General features: G+C 44.0%; 1 protein-coding gene across 10 annotated transcripts in view; it reads left to right on the top strand.

The window, feature by feature from the left end:
- Positions 1–5,026: 5,026 nt before the first annotated feature.
- Positions 5,027–23,535, top strand: part of GGACT (gamma-glutamylamine cyclotransferase) — a 60,683-nt gene continuing 42,174 nt past the window's right edge. For 4 of the 10 annotated variants that reach the window (XR_012495477.1, XR_012495480.1, XR_012495483.1 and 1 more), the window contains exons 1-2: positions 5,027–5,138; positions 8,526–8,695. Coding sequence is in view for 2 of the 10 variants with exons in the window: in XM_019754208.2 (XP_019609767.1) it covers positions 12,631–12,646 (16 nt within the window). In the remaining 8 variants the exon portion in view is untranslated. The other 6 variants (XR_012495479.1, XR_012495482.1, XR_012495478.1 and 3 more) reach the window with 6 other exon arrangements.

The following is a 23,535-nucleotide window of genomic DNA, read 5'->3' as shown; positions in this document are numbered from 1 at the left end:
CCCCAAATCTCTGAACTTCATCTTTGTTTGGTGAGGCATCTCAGGGTTTCTCTGATATGCTGTCTTCCCCATTGCAACAAGCCAATAAATCTGACTTTGTCCAATGACAGTCTTGTGCTAGAAGTCTCTGATTAGTTACCATTGGGCCATTAGTGGCATTGGGCCAAGACAGGCCACATGCTAATCATATGACCTTGGGCAAGTCATCTAACCTCGTCATCGCATCTGTAAAGTAGAGGAAATTCTCTACCTGGCCTTTACAATGCAGGAGTGAGGATCAAATGTGATCATGTATATAAAAGCTCTTAACGGATAGAACACGTAGAGGGTTATTCATTGGAAATAGCACTTTTTACAAAGAGGTTCAAATATGAAACTATGAGTCCAGATCACCTACATTTCACAGTATCCTACCCAGCTTCCCTGCTTCAGCCCTCATATTAAAGAGCACAAGTTTTAAGTTCAGCTGGATATGGATTCAAATCTTGGCACTCTCGTTTAACGGCAGTGTTCCTTTGAGTGGGTTATTGAGCCCCTTGGAGCTCAATATGAATATTTCATATTTCATCTGAGTGCTAATACCTGCTTCAGACTACTCTGTAAAGGATACAATGAGAAAAGGGTGCTGTGCCAGGCACATAAGAACCCTTAATATGTATTCATTTCCTACATTGACAGCTCATGGGAACCAAGCTACATTTCATTTTTAATGTCTACATTTCTAGGCACCAGGTAAGCATTATTTTCTTTACAAAGTTACTGTTTGGAGAGCAGGACCAAATAACTTGATCCTAGTTTTAAGAAGACGAGCAGCAATGTTACAGGGCTAGAGATGGGTTTGTGGCCTCTTTACAATGTAATTAGCTTTCTTTGTGGTGCATGGCATATTTGGTTGTCAGATTACTTTTTCTGGGAGTTCTTACAATTGTGCTCCTATTAATGAATAAGGATTTATTCCCCAAAACTAATAAAACAATCTCACATAGTGCTTCAGTCCAGTCTTTATTATTCCTAAAATTATAGAATAGGTGCAAGAATAGCATAGACTATCTCAACTTCAATTGCTTGGAAAATTCCATAGACTTTTTAGAAAAGATATTGCATCTTTTGTGGAGTAAAGGTCAATGCCTTATTTTAAAATAATCTGACAGCAGTGCACATTATCTTTAAAACATTAATTCCAGAAATACCAGATTGAGTTTAATGTGAATGAATTTAGCTTCATGAGGTTGGTTTTATCTGCTCATTAATTTCTTTGCCATGGAAATTGTTTAGCAGTGAGACCTGTTGTATTAAGTAAAATAACTTGACAGAATGAAAAGAGAAAAAGTAACCCTGCTGCTTTCAAATTAAACAACAATTTTTTAGAGCTAGGTTTAGAAATGAAAGCAGGGAATCCAATTATTTGCAATATATATATATATATATATATATTACTTTTTGCATAACATTTTCTAAATTAGCCTAGTTAATGAATCCTATGTTTAACTGTGAAGCCTTTTTGTTAAGTTAGTATTGATTTACATAGACTAAATGATCAAAAAGTAAACTTCAATTAAGTAAATATTATTGAATACCTATTCCATGTACTATAGTGGGAAGTGCTGGGAACTCATATGAAGAATGCAGGTCTGCCCTCATGAAATTCAGTCCAGTAAGTTGATGGTCATATAAATCAACTATTATGGAATGGGAGGTAGGGATTGTAATAGAGGTTGGAGCAAAAGAGTATAGGGCAGGGTAGACAAACCCTTTCTGTCAAAGGGCAGATGGTAAATATTTTAGGCTTTATGGGCCTCACGGTCTCGGTGGCAACTATAGACAATACATAAATGAATGATTGCAACTGTGTTTTCAGTAAAACTTTATTTACGGACACTGAAATTTGAATATCATATAATTTGCATGTGTCGTATTTTCATTTGATTATTTTTCAAGCATTTAAAAATGTAAATCTCATTCTTAGCTCATGAGCCTTACCAAAAAAAGTGGTAGGTTGGATTTAGGCTGCAGATTATTTATGGCCAAAGATGATTTTTAAAAATGATTTACTAGAATAATTTGAAAATATTTCAGCAGATTTTATCATGTTATTTAGTTAGACCTCAAGCTCCTTATATAGTCTCCTTGTTCTGTTCACTTGTAACTATAATTTCAAGAGATGCAGAAGATATGTTCCCATCTGTTGTGTGATATTTGCAGTGCTGAAGGCGTAGGGAAGGACATAAGACCGGCATCTTTTGCATAATACTAAGTAGCAGTGCATTTAGTCAACTATAAATTAGGGATCTACCTTATTAATACACCAAAGTCTGGAAAACAGAGCTTGGCAATTACCTGCTCGGATTTAGATAACAAAAACGGCCGAACTGGGTATTTCCAGGTAAAGACATTTTGCTAGCTTAAATTCTTTGAGTTGGTAAAGCAAATGCTTGCTGAGCTTTGAACCCTGGCATAGAGATTTGCTTGCTGTAGGATCCTGAGTCTGGAGGGTGTCAGAGATTACAGATGGCAGAGCAACAGACCACAACGAAGAAAAAAGCTGATGGCAGGCAGAACCTTTATCAGGGAGTGACTCACCTGTAACACTTGGATTCAAGGACAGCCTCCTTGAATCATCTCAGTTCCTAAACCCACCAGAGCAGTTGAGTTGCGAAAGGTTCCTGTGTAACCCACCAATCCTACATTGACAAGACAAGGACTCTTCTAAACTGACTAATGATCAGTTTCCTTAGGAAACTATATGCCTTTTGCCTTTCTGACAGTAGACCCTCCCCACCCCCTGCCTTTGCTGGGCAGCTCTGTTCACAGTGACGGTGCCCTCATGTGTGCAATACACAAGTAAATCCTGTGGAATCTCGATCCTACTCCGGAGTACCCAAACTACAATCTGCATTTTTCGACAAGATGTTCAGTTGATTCTCATACACAGTACACTATGAGAATAACTGGAGCAAATCTTCAATAATCCATGGTCTCAAACTTGACAAGGCATCGGAAGCACTTGTTAAAATGTACAGCGCTGGGCCCTCCCCTGGAATTGCTGTTTCATAGGTCTGGGTGGGACCTGAGAGTTTGCGTTTTAAAATTCCCATGTGCTGCTGCTGCTACTGGTCTGAGACCACATTTTGAAAACTACTGCTTTAAATTCTTTGTCTATGAGTTATTTTTTGACAGTTAAATGGAAGACATCCCGCAGAGCCTAATCTATGTTGGATCAGTCTCTCCCAGCCTTACCTGGCAGTAAATGCCCTTACCACTCATCATCTTGCCACCTTGTCACCATCTTTAATTTTCCTTTACCAGAGGAATTATTTATTCATGTATATGCCTCACTTTCCTTTGTTGACATGATCTCCCTCCCTCAAAAAAGAAAATAAATAAATAAAAACACAACCATTTTTCCCTTAGACAAAAAAGATGATTACTGCTACTCTTTAAAAATATACACTAGGGCCGGCCGGGTGGCTCAGGCGGTTGGAGCTCCGTGCTACTAACTCCGAAGGCTGCCAGTTCGATTCCCACGGGAGCCAATGGGCTTGCAACCTCAAGGTTGCTGGTTCAACTCCTCAGTCCTGGAAGGGATGGTGGGCTCCGCCCCCTGCAACTAAGATTGAACACAGCACCTTGAGCTGAGCTGCCTCCCGGATGGCTCAGTTGGTTGGAGCGTGTCCTCTCAACCACAAGGTTGCCGGTTGGAGTCCCGCAAGGGATGGTGGGCTGTGCCCCCTGCAACCAGCAACGGCAACTGGACCTGGAGCTGAGCTGCGCCCTCCACAACTAAGACTGAAAGGATAACAACTTGAAGCTGAATGGCACCCTCCACAACTAAGATTGAAAGGACAACAACTTGACTTGGAAAAAAGGCCTGGAAGTACACACTGTTCCCTAATAAAGTCCTGTTCACCTTCCCCAATAAAATAAAATAAAATAAATAACTAATGTAAAACCTAATATATAAAAAATATATATACACTAGACAGGATTTTTTGTGTATTTCAATTTAATCATGAACTTCCCAAGAAAGAATTCTGTGAAAATTATGACTTATGACTCTGAGCTTTTAGATTTCTTTTGGAATTGTATATCTGTTCAAAACATAGCCACATCAGGATTATTGGAAACGTCTGAATAAAAACCAGATTGTAATAAGATTTCAACTCGTCCACATACATGAGAAAGTGAAAGTGGCAGAAAATGATTAAGGGGAATTATTGCTAGTCTAATAACTACTTACACATTTGAAGGGACAGAAGTAGCCCTCAGTCCATCTGTGTCATTCACATCCCCTGAGTCCCCAAAGTAACATTGCTTAAGCCAAGAATCAACAAAGTCTTTAGGGAAAAAAATCTCCTTAAGCTTTTGGTCTTCACTCCTCTGATTTCTGGGCTCAATTTTAGTCTTAGGCGCCAGAAGACAGTAAATCATTTCTTCCATTGGCTCCTACAACCACAGTTTCATTTAAAAAGGGAGAATTGGTAATATGTGGCAGTATCAAGATTATATGATTTGGGGCCGGCCCGGTGGCTCAGGCGGTTAGAGCTCTGTGCTCCTAACTCCGAAGGCTGCCGGTTCGATTCCCACATGGGCCAGTGAGCTCTCAACCACAAGGTTGCCGGTTCAATTCCTCGAGTCCTGCAAGGGATGGTGGGCTCTGCCCCCTGCAACTAAAAAAAAAAAAAAAAAAATTGTATGATTAGCTGTATCCAGTATGGTATCTGCACTGACTATGGAGGCCTCAGTGATATGTTGTGGGTTCTACAGGATGCATGCCCAGCCCCCAGGTGTGGGATCATTTCAAAGAGTGTGTGTGTGTGTGTGTGTGTGTGTGTGTGTGTGTGTGTCTGATGTGGCGTGTCCCCAGATGTGTCTGGGTCCAACACAGAGTCGAGGCGGGCCATGAGCACGCAGGTGGGAAGTGTTAAAGCGTACCTGTTTGCAGCGGGGTGCCCCAGGTGTGCGCATGGCTCAGGAGCGGGCCAGACACCTGCATGGCCGGGGTGGGCTGCTACCGCGTCCCGCCTCCAGGGGGCGCCGCTGGGGGCGGCCTCATCGGGGCGGCTGCGCCAGTCTGTGCCCGTAATTTCCGTTCGGCCGCCCCCGCCCGATCTCTCTTTCGGCGCCGCGCTCTGTGAAAGGTGAGGGGGTGGGTGCGGGCCACACCAAGGACCGGGAGCCGTCCCCACCCCTGTACCCATCTTTTCCGCTCCTGGAATCGGGCTGTCTCTACCTGCGCGGCGCGTTGCGCGGAGGCTGAGTCCGGGGCCCGCAGGAGGAGGGAGCCTGGGCCGGGAAGGGGACGCCGGCGGCCTGCGGGACAGTCTGGGAGCGGACGGGACACTGGGCCGTTAGGCGCGTTCACCGATGGGCTCCACGCAGCGTGAAGCGGCCGCCACTGCCCGAATGGGCGAGAGCAAAGTTAGGAGCCGCTTTCGGGTGTAGACACCCTTCAGAAGGTAGTTCTAAAAGGATTGCTCAGTGACTGACGCTTAACACTTTTCAGAATTGTTTTTAATTTTAGAGCTTCCTGGTTGTGAGAAGACCAAAAGCTACAGAAACAAACAACAAACAGAAAACTCAAAACTTCTAGCATTTGCCAGTTTATGAGCTTAGTTTTCTTTGGAGCCGTTAGTGACACATCTGAAATTTTGGAACAATTGCTCTTACTGCCTTGATTACAAAATATGGTTGTTACTGTTTCACTTTGTTGGCCAAAGATTAACACCACAATTGCAGTGGAAACCCTAAATAAGTGCGTTTTTTTCTTTTTATACACACCTCCTTGCTGCCAGGCTTACTTTGTTAATATTGAACTGATAAGAAAATTCATGGGACTTGTAGCCATTTTTTTTAAAGCAGGTTATTCATTGTACTAAATATCCCCGGGAGAAATCTGTATTAAAAACTAAAGGGTATCTCCAGTTAGTTGGATTGACCTATGTAAAGTGTGGGTCTTAAACACACACGTCCTTCTGTACTTTTCCCTCTAACTGAAGACTGTCTCCCTCAGTCTCATTCAATTGATTGAAATGCTAATATGAAGAGCTCCTGCAGTTTGCCCTCCTTTTCCCAAATGCTTTGTTTTCCTGAACTGACTCCCAGGAGAAACTGGGAGCTCCTAAACAGATTACCTGGTAGAAAGCATTTGTATTTCAAAAGCTGAGTTTGCAAAGTTAAATTTTCTAATTGGTGGATTTTGGTTTGGAAATATTTTGGACCAGTTGACCTTGCTAATGAGGGTTCTGACTACTAACACTGGTCCAGAGGGTGGTTATTCATGCTGGCCTTAGATCATGGGCAGCAGGGAATAGACTAAAACAGGGATAGAAACTGATACTGTTTCAGTTTTAAGATTACCTGCTCATTTTCCTCTATTTTATCTAGTAGTAAGAGCTCTTGCAAGTTCCAACCCATGTCAGCTGTTCCAAGTGCAGTCATTGAAAGGCTTTGTACCCACAATTAACAGGGCTTTTATAAGGCTGTGGGGCACCCCTACAGGCTGGCAAGGAAATGCAGGCAGCAGTGTTTGCAGAGGGACAGGTCCCAAGGAAAGGTGTCCATAAGGGGACAAAATTAAGCGATCTTAGCAGTCTTCTCCAGAACATTCTTCTGTCATGAGTAAATCTTAGCTATTAGAGATTTTAGTAAGAGAGCATCAGTTAATAGGAACTCATTCATTAATTGCAAGTGTCTCTCTTGTCAGTGAAACTGCTCAGGGCAAGAAAGCCTTGTTTAGATTGGACCTGAGCCCTGTGTAGGCAGCGCTTACTCTGTTACACCCCTCCAATGAGTTTACAGAAAAGACCCGGTTACTAAAAGTCTTGGGATTTGTATGGCATTATGAGGTACCAGACGTGGTAAATAGCTAAAATGTTCAGAAGGATGGAATGAATGTCAAAGGGGCAGTTGGAGCAGAGATGAAATCTCACAGGAGGACTCGGGGAAGGTCACATTTGCACTGGACCTTGAGCAGATAGTAGTTTTAATAGGCGGAGGAGTGGAATGGGGCATTCTTGGTGGCAGGCACGGTGAGCAAAGATAAGTTTAAAATGTAACCTCGTTTAGAGATAGGAAAGCACGTGATACGCTGAGGCTGGACTCAGTATAAGGAGGGATGGGGTGGGAGGTGTGCCTGGAGAGAGGCTGTCTGGCAATAAACTCAACTTTTTGATCAATGTTCTGTTTGTTTTAAATTAAAGCAAACACAAAAACAGAAATAGTATTAGGTTGGTGCAAAAGTAATTGCGGTTTGCAATTGTTTTTAACCTTTTATACCGCAATTAACATTTGCACCAACCTAATAGTACAATGAACTTTCATATGTCCACTAAGTAGATTTAACAGTTTGTTAAAAGTTTCTGTTAAAAGTTTCTCTTATTGGCCATATGTGCTGCTGCATTTTGTTGTTGAAGCAATTTAAATTCCAGCAACATAATATTTCATCCCTAAATAATGTGCAGTAGGCATCTCTGAAAAAAGAGGCATTTTCTTTTGTAACCAAAATACTATTGTCACCTCTTAATCAAATTGACAATAACTGCTTAATGTTTTCTAAAACCCAATCCACAGTCAAATTTCCCTGATTGCTCCAGAAATTCACTTACTCTTTCTGTTGGTTTGTGTGAATTGGAATCCAAGCATGGAGCAAACGTCTTTTCATCTAGGATAGGGGTCTGGCAAACTTTTTCTGGAAAGGGCCCAACATTAACTCTCAGACTTTGCAGGCCATGTGGTCTCTCTTGCAACTACTCAGCTGCCTTGGCCTGCAAAGGTAGCCATAGACGATATGTAAATGAATTAGCGTGGCTGTGTTCCAATAAAATTTTGTTTTCAAAGTTTTTTGTCTTAAACTCCGCTGGTGGGCTGCACGTGAGGGCCATAGTTTGCGGAGACTGTTGTCTAAAGCAGTCCCCGTGGGTTTCTTTAATGTCAATGATTTATTGGTGTCGACTGGTTGCCTCACGTTCTGGATTTATTTAACTCCTTATATAGTATGGTTTAGCTTGCTCCTCTATGCCCTGTCCTATATTTTCTGTAAGCTGGAAGTTAGATCTAAAGGCTTAATTAGGTTCAGGTTCACCATTTTTGACCAGTATACGTCAGATGTGGTTTGAATTTTTTTCAGTATAAATTTATGACTTTAAGAGACTGGGAAACCTTAATCCAGGAAGATCATTTTTTCTCAAGTCGTCTTTGTCTGATGGCTGAGAATACACTTTTTTCTTTTCTTATCTTATTTTCCTTACTTGAAGGAGAGGATGTAGCTGCTATTTCTCAAGGAGGCTGAGAACTTTGAGCCGCCGCCCCCCCCCCCCCCAGGTCAATGGGAACTTTCTTCTCTTGAAGGTATCCTGTGGGGGGGCTGCCACACCTCATTTTCCCATTTTTCCTTCCCACCTTGGGCCCCCACCCAGGGCCTGAGATGCCTTCCAACAGGATTGGGTGATTTGGTTTTGTTTTTAATCCCCTTGTCACTTAAACATTTGTCTTTCTTCACTTATCTCGTCATCTCACCTGCCCAGCAGGACCGAGAACTGGATACCTGGTCCGTTGGCTTTTCTCCTGCTGTGTGATGAGAGCACTCGTCCAGGTGTCCTGTTAGGAAGGATTCTGAAGTCAAAAGCCTTTCAGACTCTTAGATTTACTACGGTGCTGGATTCCAGACCCACACAGTTTTGAAGAAACAAACTTACAGGTGAGAATTGTTTTTTCCTTTGTTCTATAATGTTTGCTACTCCTAAACTCTAGAGCACCAGAGAAAGTATGTTGATAAATATTGCCAGGTGGAAGCGCTTGTCTTTTGGTCACTTATAGTAGGTGAAACTGTTCATCCTTATACCTATTTTTCCAGACAACATGCCTTTGGAATGTGGTTATCTTCTTACTGATTTGTAAGAATTCTTGATACACTGAGAATGCTAATGTTTGGTCATGTAGTATGTTAGAACTATCCCCTCCACCCCCCTTTTTTTACTGTTTACAATACTTATGCTTTGCAAAAAATTTTAATTTTATATAGGGAAAATACTAGTCTCCCCTTTATAGTTTCCTTGCTTTGTGTTTTGCTTAGAAAGACCTGCCATTTCAAGATTATTTTTTTTAAAGTTTGTGTTAACATAGATAAATGAACAAGTGATGAGAGATAAGAACATGTGATTCTGAAAAAGAATAATATTGAAATGAAGGCAACTATTTTTACCAGATAACATAATATAAAATTGATTAAATACTGGCATTAAGATAGGCCCTATGTTGATAAGTCCTGAAGCTGGGAATGAGTATTTGGGGGATAATTGTATCATTATTCTCTTTTTAGATATATTTGACTTCTCATAATAGAAACTTTTATAAAAAGAATAGTAGGGAGAAACTATCTTTGTCCCTTTTGTTCATATTCAGCAACTATTGTCTCTCTGCTAAAGACTGGACGTATTGTGTTAACAAATGTACAAAATCTTGGAACCTAAATTTCTCACTTAAGAGATAAATACTGTCATGGTTAATGGGACCAACTCCCGAGTCCGACTGCCTGGCTTCAAATCCTGCCTCTGTCATTTACTAGCCGGGAGATTTTGAACTTTTTAATTTAAAAAATGGGCATAACAATCATGTCTAGCTGATAGGGTTGTTGGGGGATTGAGTGAGAAAACCTATAAACAATCCTGTACATGGTGCTTGGCATTTAGTATTTGCTCAGTAAATGTAAACTCTAAAGAAGAGAATAATCGCAAACTAGCAAGGGCTAAGGTGGGGAGGTGTAGGTGGTCAGAGAATGTATGGCTAGGCATCGTGACCTCTCCTGGGCTGCTTAAGTAGGGTCTGGAGATATGAGATGAGGAAGATCACATCTTTTAGTCCTTCTCATTGGTGAAGTGAGAGGGGAAGGGGGCAGTAGAGAAAGGACACGGGAACAAGGCCTCATGACTGGGAGAAGCCTGTCTGATTTCATATTCATTTCCTAGTGCTGCCAGATCTCACTGAGCTGAAATGAAGGCATCAGCTGGGCTGTGTCCCGCCTGTAGGCCGTAGAGGAGAACCTGCTTTCTGCCCGAATTCTTTGGCTTATTGACCCCTTGCCTCCACCTTGAAAGATAGGCACATGGCATCCCTTTGGAACCCTTCTGCTATGGTCACAGGTCTGCATACCTCTCTGCCCTGAGCCAGGAAAGCTCCTCCACTTTTAAGGACTCATGTGGTTAGACTGGGCCCAGTTGGATAATCCAGGATAATTTCTGGATCTCAAGGCCCTTAATCACATCTGTAAAGTCCCTTGTGCCAGGCAAGCTAAAGTGTTCACAGGTTCTGGGGATTAGGACATGGGCATCTTTGGGGAGCGAGGGGGCTTTATACAGTCACCTCACCTTGTAATGCATTTAGTACATGCCACTGCAGATTCAGGGCTGCTCTCCTGACGTTTGGGGACAGTCAGATGCGTTACCACAGGTGTAATCATTCTCGGAGCCTGTTTCCATTGCTCGTCCATGCTGAGGGGTGACTCCGCTCTAGACTGTGCTCTGGACTCTTGCCCCCTCCTTCCTCAGCATTGGTAAGCAAGGCTTCTGAGTGACGGGACATTGGCTTCGTGTGTGAAATGTCACCTGCTCTTCAGAGCTCGACTGAACCCTTCTTTGATTCACTCCTACCGTGTTTCCCCGAAAATAAGACCGGGTCTTATATTAAGTTTTGCTCCAAAAGACCCATTAGGGCTTATGTTCAGGGGATGTCCTCCTGAAAAATCATGCTAGTGCTTATTTTTCCGGTTAGGTCTTATTTTCGGGGAACACGGTATGTATACCCCCATCTTCCCCACAGCACACTCCTGTCTTTGCACCCTGATAGGTTTTTTTGCTGCTGCGGCTATTTTACCTGTTAGTTTTTTGCGTTATTTTTACCTGTGTAATTGTTTTTGCTCTCTAGCCTTAAACACTGTTGGAATATTTTAAACAAAATACATACTAAAATGTTTAGTATTTTCTCATCTATTAATGCTGATTAGGTGAGAACTGGGCCATCCTCATTCTGATTGCCCAATAGTTTCTTCTACATAATAAGCAGCCTTTAAAAAGAACTCATTTCCAATTAGTTGGGAGTGTTTTTATAGAATTCTGACATTTTGAGTTACGCCAGAGTAAGTTAAGAGTGAGGGAGACTAAATTAGAGAGATGCTTTTCATATTATGCTGTTCTCTTGTCCATTTGTTCAGGTTACTACATGTGCTTTTAAACTTTTTGAGTGTTAATTACCCCTTCCTGTTAGTATCATCTGTATTTTAGAGTATGCAGCAGATAAGCTAATGAAAATTATTAATATTTCTACATCTCATGATGGTTTTACTAATTTATGAGCACTAAATGAGGTTTGAAAAGCATTCTTTAAGCCATTATTTTTGATAAGAATCACAACTGCCTACTGTGAATTACTCTTTCTTCCTTGATTTGGTTTTCTGTAAGGTTATATGCAAATTATCAAAGCCTAATGAAAATCATAAGGGGAAATCAGTATATCTTATAAATGAATAAAGAACAGTTAGATGGCATTCTTGGGAGTATTTATGAAGACTAAGTCAGTGGTATTTTTCTCTCTCAGCATTTAATTTTAAACATTTGGAGCCATACTGAAAAATAGAGTGCAGTGAGCCCTCATATAGCAGCACAGTGTCAGACATCATGCACTATCCTGGCTTTGCCATACTTCTTCCATTTGCCCGTCTCCCTCCACCACACCCCCCTTTGTTTGAGTTTTTGTTTGTTTGCTTGCTTCTGGATAATTTTGAAGCAAGTACTATAAATCATACCATTCCACCTCTAAACATTTTAGTATGATTTTGTTTAAAAGTTTAGTTTTCACATAACTACAGTCCTACCTAAAAATGAACAAAATATCCTTAATAACCATCTAATACTGTATTCACATTTCCCCAATTGTCTAAAAAACATCTGTGGTTTATTCAAATCAGCATCAAAACAAAGCCCATTTGTTATATTTGGTTCGTAGCTCTCTTAAGTGTCTTTTAATAATAATTATTGATGTAGCTTCAGAGCTCTTATTCTTACCTTTTATTTTTAACTCGTTTTAGAGTAGTTGCATGCTCTCGTTCTTTCATTCCTTATTATTATTTGAATTTACATAAAGTAAAATTAACCTTTTTTGTTGTATAATTCTATGAGTTTTAAAATTGATTGATTCATGTAGCCATCATCATAGTCCCGCTACAGATCAGTTCCATCACCAAAAACCCCAGAAAACAAAACAAAACAAGCTCTCCCTCATTCTGTCTCCTGTAGTCAAACCCTAACCTCCCTCAATCCCATACAACCTTTGACCTAGTCTCCATCTTTATAAGTTTTGCCTTTTCCAGAATGTCACATAAATGAAATTATATATAGAACCTTTGAGACTGGCTTCTTTCACTCAGATGTCTTTGAGATTCATCCATGTGTGTATCCTGATTGCTGAATGGTATTCCATCTCGTGGGCGTATCACAGTTCATGTATCCAATCACTGTTGAAGGACATTTGGATTCTTTACGGTTTTTGGTGATGATGAATAGAGCTGCTGTAAACATTTGTATATAGATTTTTATTTGATCAAAAGTATTCATCTTTTTAGGGCAGATCCCCAGGAGTGGGATGGCTGGGTCATATGGTAAGTGTCTGTTTAACTTTATAAGGAACTGCCAAACTGTTTTCCTGAGTGGCTGTTCCCCATCATTTGTATGCCGACCACCAGTGTGTGAGAGTTCCAGTTGCTCCATGTCCTTCTCAGCACTTGATATTGTCAGGTTCTTTTTTTTGTCTTTTTTCTTTTCATTTGAGCCATCCTAATAGGTTTGTTGTTTTTAATTTTAATTATTTGATTTCAGTTTTTTGGGTACTATAACAAATTGTTTTTAATTCTTGAATAAATTACTGAATCAAATTTATTTTATAGACCTGTTATAAATAAATATTTCTGGTTTTCTGGTGATAGTCTACATTTCAATATGGTAAATATTCTATATTGGAAAAAAATTAAAACCAAAATATTATATAGATCGGAGTCTTTCTTAAATCTCATCAGTTGACACATCATATTTGGCAAAGGATTGCAGAATGGTATTTGAATGCATGATGCATTTTGTAGTAATTAATTTATTATCTGTACCTTGTGCAAGTCTCGCTCCTGTTTTACCATTAGTAACCAGTAGTGCCGTAATTGCTTTTGCCGTTAGTTTTATGCTGGAATTGAGTAATCGGTGACTAGTTAGTTACATGAGAGCAAATGGATATAAGCCGAGAATAATTTCTTTGATGTCTCTTAACTAGTCTTAAAATGGACTGCTCCCATGTGTCTGAGGCAGTAGTAAAAGCTTGTATTTGAATACCTTTTTCCTTATTAAAGCATGTTGAAGAAAAAAAAAATTTGAAATTTCTGTTTGTGAAATAAAGATCATGTGTGTCTCTTTGGATGATTTAGGGACCACGGTCACTATTGCTTAAAAGTATGGAGTTGACTCCTGGATGAATTACCAAAATGTCACTGCTAATGTTCTCATCCCTTAACCGTCACGTTAGATGAAACTGTGAAAGTGTCAGGTGCACAAAGTCATGCTGGGAGGGCCTGTCTTTAAATTCAAGTCTTACCCATTAGCTGCTGTGGTTTCAGCTTCGGGTTGGTAGTGTTTCATTTCAAAACAGAGTTGAAATTACTGTCATCTAATTGGAAGAATGGTGTCCATAGAGGTTTTACTCTGTGACTAGACTCTCTTTGGTTTTGCTTCTGAAAAGTTGCTGGAGGGCTAGACCTATTGACAGACCTTCCTTTGTACCATAGGGACATTTGAAAGAAAAACTAAGCCTGACCCTGAAAGGAGTATTGAGGACAAATTGCCAGAGGGGCTTGAGGTTGCTGTGGTCTGAAGCCTCACAGACCTGGTCAACTAGGAAAATTTGGTTCAAAATGGAAAGAAATGGGATAGATTTCTGTGGTTAAGGCATTTTTGGTTTAAAACTAACATATTAATTGACCCTTACATCAATTAGGATTGGAATGAAAAAAAAAATGTTGAAGGATTAGAAAGGATGAACCCAAGTTTTTGTTGTTTAAAAAGTTATGGATATTATTTAAAGTTTATGCTTATTGATATTAATAAAGTCTTATAAATATGCACATATATTTTGGGGGCATAGGCGGAAGAGATAGTATAATATATTGGGCCTTAAATCTGGGGCTTTAGAATACCAGACTAATACACATGCTGCCCCCTGCTGGCAGCATATTGAACAGTGCAGTTCAGAGGTGAGGAATTCTAGAGGGCTAAGTCCATTGTATACCAGCGTTGGAGAGGAAGCCAGGAGACCGTTTCTCTTTCCAGCCCTTCTCATAATTACTATCTGTATGATCTTAGGCGAATCATTTCATTTGATTAAAGTCTAAATTTCGCTTTCTTAAACTTCGAAGTGTAATTTGCAAGTTCCTTCCAGCTTTAACATTTTATAATTCTCCAATGCTAATAGCAAATATATGAAAGATGTCAAATTCTACTTTTTCCTTTAGCAGCTGACTCCTAAAAAATCCCAGATTTTTATTCAAGAAAGCAGGCTCTAGAGTTACTCCTGAAGCTTAATATGGATTCGGCTCTGTGCAGCAAACTGCATAGCTCTATCTGTAGCTCGGTTCATAATTACTCAGTATGATGACCCTGCATTATAATGACAGCTTACAAGTTACATCATTTAAAAGAAATAATGTTCTCACTTTTAATTGTGGTAAAATAAAAACAAAAAACCCACAACATAAAATTTACCATCTTAACTATTTTTAAGTGTACAGTTCAGTAGTGTTAAGTATATTCACATTGTTGTACAACAGATCTCCAGAACTATTAGATTGGTGCAAAAGTAATTGCGGTTTTTGCAATTTTTTTTTTTAACCTTTTAAAGTGCAATTACTTTTGCACCAACCTAATACTTCATCTTGCAAAACAGAAACTCTTTACCCATTACACAACAACTCCCCATTTCTCCTCCCCTCAGCCCCAGGCAACCACCATTCTACTTTCTGTGTCTATGAATTTGACTACGTACCTTATAGAAGTGGAATCATACTGTGGGGACAGTTTTTCCTGCAGGCCCCCTTAAGAGCTCAATCCCCCTCCTCCTCCCTCCTTATCAGAGCTGTCTCCTGCAGGCACCATAGTTAGAGGCCTCCCTGTCAAAACAAAGTTGAGGGATCAAAGCTGCTAGGGACGGATCTCCCTGGCACCCCGGCCAGATTTCCCTCCCAACCTGGAGGCCTAAACATATAAAACAAAGCACCTGACCCCAGTCAGTGCTCAGTTCTTTGGGAACAATCCCACTGGGCCCACTAGTGTAATAAAGCTGAGTTCTCCTTGCCCTCTGGGAGCCGCTTGAGTTTCTCGGTCCTCGCCGCTTTTCCGCAACATTTTGGTTCCCTGACCGGGAAATCCAACCGCGATGGCCCCTTGTGCCACCAGTGTGGGGTGAGAGGCGGGCCGTGGAGCAACGGGAGGCCCGAGAAGGGTGTAGGCGCGCCCCGCCGATTTTGGCGGACCCCAGACCGGGCTTCCCTGGGCAGCCACAGCCTGCGCCTCCCCAGCTGGACCCGCAGAGAGGGACCGGGGACACCCAGCTGGATCCCCCCTCGGACCAGGTAAGCCTTGAGGCCACTGTCCATAGCCAGTCCTGTCCCATGTGACAGAAGGGGAGCCTGATCACCTCCCTGTAGGTTCTTATAACCTATCCAGTCAGGGACACCCATGGGAGGGTGTCAATCTGGTGTGTGAGTGATTGTGTGTCTGATTCTCTGATTCCATTGCTTTGGCTATGGAAACCTGGATATGCTTCGCCCTGATTCTCAAAGAGCGTCATTTGTCATAACAGTGATTCACTCCATGGAGTGGCCTGGTCTGTGAAGTTATTCACAATACACTGTAGCCAGAAATGCTTCTAAGTTCCTGCGAGGGACGCCAGCAGGGCAGCACCTGAGTAAATCCCCTTCCCCCCCCGTCTGCGACATCGTACGCTATGGGAGGTAAGCAAAGTAAGCCTGCAGTCTTAGACTGTATGTTAAAGAATTTTAAGAAGGGTTATAGTGGAGATTATAGAGTCCACATGACCCCAGGAAAATTAAGAACCCTCTGTGAATTAGAATAGCCCACTTTTAATGTCGGCTGGCTGTCAGAGGGAACCCTAGACCTGGCCGTCATCCGGCGTGTTTATATTGTAGTGACCGGCAATCCTGGTCACCCGGTCAGTTTCCATACATTAACTCCTGGTTGGAAATTGCCAGGATCCTTCCACTTTGGGGTACAGTTCTGCTCTAGTAAAAAGGGACAGTGCAGGATTCTCGTAACCAAGACTCCGAAAGAAACTCCTAACGCCCCTCCGACAAAGCCCCTTCACCAAGAGGACACAAGAAAACACTGAATGTTTGAGGACAGACGTCTGAGTGCCAGAAAAACATTTCGCGGAGCCGCGATCCACTGTGTTTGGGGACAGTGCGAGTCACAGCACGAGCAGGAGCGCAGAGAGGCACCTCTGGAACGTAGAGTAACAATCACAACCCCACATTCTGGGCAAGTGCAAATGGGACGGGAAGCGACCCAGGCCCAGGCACCGCGTTAGCACCCTGCAGCCAACATAAAAGTCGTCAGCTGGTGCGGCCGGGGTGCCAGCCAGGCCTGGGGGCAGCAGGAGTTTGCATGCAGTGCGCTTTTCTCTGGTCTTGTGCGTCCTGGAAGCAATAGCCACAGTGGCTCCCTCTGGGCCTGCAAACCCAGCTGCCTCCAGCGGAACAGCGACGTATTGGAGGAGAGAGAGGCTCCTCTTGGTTCCCCCTCCCAACCCCAGTCCTGGGAAACAGCGATTTGAGCAAGATTGGACCCGGGCACCGAGTCGTGCTACACCCTCTGGCCTTCACCCCAGGGAGCCTGGCAGAAAGAGGACGCAGCTCGTAGGGGGGCCCCCAGGGGAGAAGAAAAGACAGCCCCTTTCGAGCTTCCATGCACCAGCCTCTCCGGGGAGGGGGCCAAGAGCCAACGGTGGTCAGCACCCGGCACCCCCGTTCCCACTCCCTGGTCCTGGAACTTCCAGCCCGGTCCGCAGCACCAGGAAGAAGGTGCCTAAGCTCCCCTCCCCGAAACACAAGTGCGGGTGGCGCAAGCTGAGAGCACAGAGCTCCCAGGGCCGCTCTTGGGTCCCTGCTCCCTGCTCCCTGCTCGGTCGCCACTGAAGAAGCCCGGGGACTTTCCCCCTGCCGACTCGACCCTCGCTACCGTGCTGCGAACCTAAACAAAACCGCGGCCCGACTGCAGCCACTGGCGGAGCCATCCCCAGCTTGGTTTGGTGACCCGGGAGCACCCCAGCGGCCACCCCAGCTGCCCCTGCACTCCGCGAGCGCAGCCTGGGTCTTGCCCAGCCCCCAAACTACAGTAAAACCAATTTTGCTTAGGTAATATGAGAGAGAAAAAGAAGGCTCTGCCCAGCTGCATGCCTCCAGATTTCTCCTTCTTTGACGGTGTTATACTTGGTGCTCCCTTAGTGGTGCAGTGATAGAATTTTCACCTGGCAATCGGGTGACCTAGGTTCAATTCCCAGCCAGGGAAACGGTTGCCTTTTCACTCCCACAAAGGGGAACTTAAAGACCACATTTAAACTTTGCGTACAAGTTAACTTTTAATTTTCATATGAGGTGTTTTCTGCTTACAAACTCCACGACAGTTTTGGTATTCCAGGTGCGGCATGATAAGCGATATGTAAAACGTCTCTGGGTTCTTAACTTGGGGACTATTTAAAGGCCATAGTATATACCAAAGGAAACTGCTGCCGCAAAACTGAGAAGCAGGCAAACGACGTACTCAGTGTCCCTGAATGCACACCTGAGAAAGTTACTGAGAGCTGCTTGGGAAAAGGCTGACTTTGTGAATCTCCTGTCTTTTAATGAGGTCTGGCGCCCCTGTGCTGATTGGCTTCTGCCTGACAGTGTTGGGACACGCTTCTTTGTTACTTGGTTCGTCTAAACAGCAGCTACAGATTTATTGCTTCTTATTTCCTTCTCATTTCTTATAAAAGTGCGATGCACGTATGACTTCTCCTCAAGCTCCCAAACAAAGATCATGTTGGCTCTAATGTTACCTTACTACCAGATGGAGAACCCACCTGTAAAAGGGAGGCTCACCTACTTCCATCAGCAGGGAGGAAAAGAAAAGTTGACCTGTAATTTTGTTGAGTTTGAAAAGGAAGAAGAGGAAGACACTAGGGAAAATCGAAGTGCCGATATCAGTGCTGGATGCCACCAGCCACAGTTCTGCTGTCTTATGAGACAATCCAGGGGTAATCTTGTTCTCAGAGTCTCAGGCTGACTGCAGCTGCACTGACAGCAATTTTCCACCCAAACTCTTCCTAGCTGCTTATATAACATATGGCCTTAGGCAACGAGAGCTAGAATTTCAAGGACTCAGCCATAATCATTTCATAACCCCTCATCATTCACAGGACAACGGACCAGCCTTATCTCAGATGTACTATGGACTCTGGCCTCAGCCCTCAATGTCTCCTGGAAGCTTCACACGGCCTACCGGCCTCAGAGTTCAGGGAAAGTAAAGTACATGAACCATACCCTCAAAGAAACATTGTCTAAGCTATGCCAAAAAAAAATAAACCTCCCTGGGATGGATGGATCTACTCCCCTTAGGCGCCCTCCGCTCCCGGTGTACTCCTCAAAAGGATGGTTTTTCCCCCGTTTAAAATTCTCTCTGGCCGGCCTCCCCCGTTGCTCTCATCCATCCCAGGCAACCTCAGAGTAGTAGGTGACTCCCAGGTCAGCTTATCACCCTAGGAAAGATCCTTACGAGCCTGCACTCACATCTACTAGAAAGAACTCCTGACTTGTTAGGGACCCCCGTCCATCCCCACCTTGTAGGTGACAGCGTCTAAGTCAAGATTAGAGACGTGAGCCCCTCCGCCCAATATAAACAGGCCCATGCACAGTAATCCTTGTCACCCTCACTGCACTGAAGGTCCCCAGAAACACGCTGTGGATTCACCACTCCTGAGTCACGCGAGCAGGGTCGGACCAGCCTGCCTGGACTTCTCGCCCAGTGCCCGCCGAGCCACTGAAGACCACGCTTGAGAAGACCGCCTGATTGGACCCCCACCCAGCGGGGTCTCCTCCTGTCCCGATTTCTGTTATGGGTTTCTCCTCTGCTCGTGCTCACCTGGCCTCAGGCCCTCTGGCTCTTAGGCCTCCTTTTGCCTTTTCCCCCTGAGGTCTCTCCTCGAAGTGTCCCTGCTTCCGGGGGTCCGGAACAAGAGCCTCAGACCTCCCAGTTCCCCTGCAATCTCTTCCCCCGAGGGTCTGTCTGCTGGACCTACTTAGCCCAAACCGGGTACTCCGATGATGGTGGAGTCCAGGGCACTGCCCTCCGCGACATTGCGGCGGCCCAGATTGCTGCAATGGCTCGGGCTGCACTGCCCCGGCCTCGCTGCCGCGGCCTCAGCCTGACTTCCCTCCGCAGGGCCAAACTCCCGGAGGCCCAGGACCCTGCCCCGCGGCTCAGAGCCCCCATCGTCTCCGGCCCGGTCGGCGCCCCCTGGCTCCTGCCTCAACTTAGCCTGTTACCTGCCCCCTGGCCTCGCCCAGGCTCCCGACACCCACTGCCAGAGCTTTTCTGCACCTTTGCCCTTCTGCACTCTCTTCTGTAATGGAAGCTACCCATGCAGGTGTTGGAGCGCATCATGGTGGAGGTGGCTACGTGCTCATTTTCATTCTCCTTCTGCCCCGTTTTGCTGACGCTGAATTCCAGTCTCGGGTCTTTCCTTCCCTTCGTACCCTCCAGGCGGCTTTCATCCTTTTCCTCATAGGTGCTGGCATCTTTACAGGTGCCTCCGGCCTTGGGACTTCCATCGACTTTGCTACAAACTTTCTCAAGAAATCAATGATGACATGGAGCAGGTCTCAGACTCACTCACGTCACTCCAGACCCATCTTCAGCCTGGCGGCAGTCGCCCTCATAAACTGGGGAGCCCTGGGTCTGCTCACGGCCAAAAAGTGCGGGACCTGCCTCTTCCTCCAAGACGAATGTTGCTGCTACATGGGCCAGTCTCGGATCCCTGCCACCAGGGTCCGTGAGCTCCGGGGATCGCATATAGAACTGCTGCGAGGAGCTCGCCTCCTGGGGTTTGGCTCTCAGTCCTGGACTTTCTGACTCCCCCTTGCTCTCCATTTTCCTTACTGCCATCGGCCCATACATCTTTGCTGTCCTTGTCCACTTCATCGAAGGTGCCGTCTCCCGTCTAACGACTGCCCACGCCCTTGCCTGCGGGGCTGTCGCTCTCTGTTTGGATGATGATCTTTCGGGTTCCCCTTCCGATCACCAACAGGGGGGAATATATTGGGACGGTTTTTCCTGCAGGCCCCCCTAAGAGCTCAATCCCCCTCCTCCTCCCTCCTTATCGGAGCTGTCTCCCGCAGGCACCATAGTTAGAGGCCTCCCTGTCAAAACAAAGTTGAGGGATCAAAGCTGCTAGGGACGGATCTCCCTGGCACCCCGGCCAGATTTTCCCCCCAACCCGGAGGCCTAAACATATAAAACAAAGCGCCTGACCCCAGTCAGTGCTCAGTTCTTTGGGAACAATCCCACTGGGCCCACTAGTGTAAAGCTGTGTTCTCCTTGCCCTCTGTGAGCCGCTTGAGTTTCTCGGTCCTCGCTGCTTTTCCGCAACAATACAGTACTTGTCCTTTTGTGACCAGCTTATTTCACTGAGCATAATGTCCCCAAGGCTCATCCATGTTGTAGCAGGTGTCAGAATTTCCTTCCTTTTTAAGGATGAGTGTTGTATATAGATGCCACACTTTATTCATCCACACCTCTGTCCATGGACACTTGGATTGCTTCCACCTCTTAGTTAAGTTATTGTGCATAACGCTGCAGTGAACGTGAACGTGAGTATGCTGTATCATCTTTGGTATACAGTGTTCACTAGTGCAGAGAAGGTTCATGCAATTTTTTTCTGTGTGTAAAATGTTAAACTTCCTTATAAAAGAACACCATTCAACTATGGTGGATAACTAGGCTATGGCTTTTTGTATGCATGAGTAAGTTTAAAAGGAGCTAGCATTTATGGGACACAAGCTATATGCCAGGCACTTATGTATCTGTGGTCCATTCTGTCGTTCAGTCCTTCTAATAATTCTGTCACTTACCCTTAGCTCAGAAGGGGGGCTGATACTTATTAAAATCATCATGTGCCAGAAGTTTTATATGCATTATCTCATATGATCCTCATACATCAGTCATTGATGTGGCATTATACCCTAATTTTTTTTCAGGTGGTAATTGAGGTTTGGAGAGTTGAAACACCTTGGCCAAGGTCACACAGCTAAAAGGTGGCAGGGTTTTACCCGACTATGTAGTGAAATACATCTAGTTCTAAAGTATGTTTTCTTCTACACCATGCTTTTTCCTGCTCCCAGGAATAACACCATACATCTATGATCTGAAGGATATTAGAACAACATCAAAAATTACACTGCTATAATAATTTATAAATGAAAACTTCTGTAGTGACTTGCCATTAAATAACAGTCCTTTGGGTTTTCCTTGCAGAGAAATAGCATCGATTCAGATGAATTCACCTGAAAGATATCAAGGCTTACATTCTGGGTGATTTTGCAAAACAAGTTTCTGGGACTTCCCAAAGAGTGGTTCCCACGTGCCAATCCCCCTCCCGTCCTGCACCAACACCCCATTTCTGAGGTTATCTTCCATTGTGTTATTATTTCCCCTTTTTCCGTCTCCCTTTTTCTTTGGCTTGGCAGAGAGGTTTGCCCATTTTCACTACTCTTTGCCCCCACTTCTCTTGAATGCTGTGGTGTTTGGGGCTGGAGTTTTGATCTGCTCCCAGCAAGCTCTTGGAGAGGCCCATTGCAACATTTTCTCCCACGTGAGATTTTTAGATGAACAAAACAGTAGTGATGTACCATCTGCACAGCCATATAAGGTTCTCTAAGAGTTCCTGTGCACTTAGGATGATTTACCTTGGGACTTTATAAACCTAGAGATAGGTAAAGGTCAAGAATACTTCAGGAGATTCATTTGAGGTCTTCAATAACCTCCGAAAACAGGATGTTGGTCAGTAAATATAAAAAGTGGGAGTGGCAGAAGTTGTAGTAACCACCAAATATCCATTCTCCCCTTCATCCTCAGTTACTGATGCCCAGTTTTAATCAAAGTGACTACGTGCTTCAAGTTATGGTAAAGGAGAGTAAGTAATGTGTGGGGCTTCTGGGAAGTTTTGCAAAGGAAGGGACCTGACTCAGCTGGAAGTGTAGGGCCCTTGTTCCTTTGCAGGCAGACATTATGGCTAGTGCTCTGCCAATTGTCTTCTCTAATGAGGGGACCTTAAGAATGGAAGCCACGTGCTAGCAGTGACACAGAGGAACCTGGTGTGCTCAATTACACAAATGGCCACAAATTCTCCCCCCCGCCCCCACACGCATGTTCCTCTGCAGTGCGACTTTGTAGCTTCTCCCATAAAGAGATCAAGTCACGATCTCCACCCCTTGTATCTGATGTGGGGAGTCCCAGCCTGAGGGGGATAAAAAGGCCATCCTCTGGGAGGGTCATCCTGATGTGGAGTGTCAGAGCCTGAGCAGGAAGAGGCCGGCTTACTTTGAGGGGAGATGGTGGGGACTGAGATCGGAAATTAGTTACATCCGGAAGAATTGATCAAATTCGTAACTACTAAAGAGCACGTGAATCAGGTTTCCCAATGTTGGAGCAGGGAATTACAAATACAGAAATGTAGAAAACTAGGATCAACCCTGTGCTGTGGATTGGGTTAGGTGTGTTGGTGTGAACTCATGGTTTTCAATAAATATAGATGTAAATGTGCATTTCTGTATGGGTACATGTGTGTATGTATATATGGATATACGTGGACAGTACATCCTCACATCATCGTTGGTAGTTTCTGCGACTTCAAGTGAAATGACGTATAATGAAACCAGTTTTGTTTAATTGATGTAAATAAGAGTTAAGTTCTCATAGCATTTCCTCAACATTATAACAAAATGATGTTATTCGAGGACCTGTTGTTTCTATTCCTCTGAGGGAGCCTGTGGGCAGATAACACCCCAAGAGCAATAAGCACACCTCACAGCAGACTGGCTTCTAAATAACATTTTCCCAAAATGGAAACCAGGGTTTCTTGGATAAATGGCTGGTTCCAGGCCAGGGACAAGGAAAGCCCAAGATGAGCCTGGAATAACTTGTGCTAGAAAGTAAAGAAGTGCCCAAAGAATGATGCGCACAGGTCAAGGGGACAGAGAAGCTCGCTGGGATTAGTCTGTCTATCCAAATTGAAGACAATTGGAACATCAAAATAAATGATCACATTGGATGATAGCTCACTGAATAAAACAGAAATTGTAAGTCTGTACAGACACAAATAGATAAATGAACAAGTAGCAAGTTTGGTGGTGACTGAGATATTTACATAGCTTCAGAGTAACTCCTTAGGAAATACCAACTA

Source organism: Rhinolophus sinicus, linkage group LG04 (assembly GCF_036562045.2).
Source record: "Rhinolophus sinicus isolate RSC01 linkage group LG04, ASM3656204v1, whole genome shotgun sequence".
Taxonomy (NCBI): Eukaryota; Metazoa; Chordata; class Mammalia; order Chiroptera; family Rhinolophidae; genus Rhinolophus; species Rhinolophus sinicus.
Note: the sequence above shows the minus strand (reverse complement) of the source record. Positions and strands in the feature narration are given on the sequence as shown.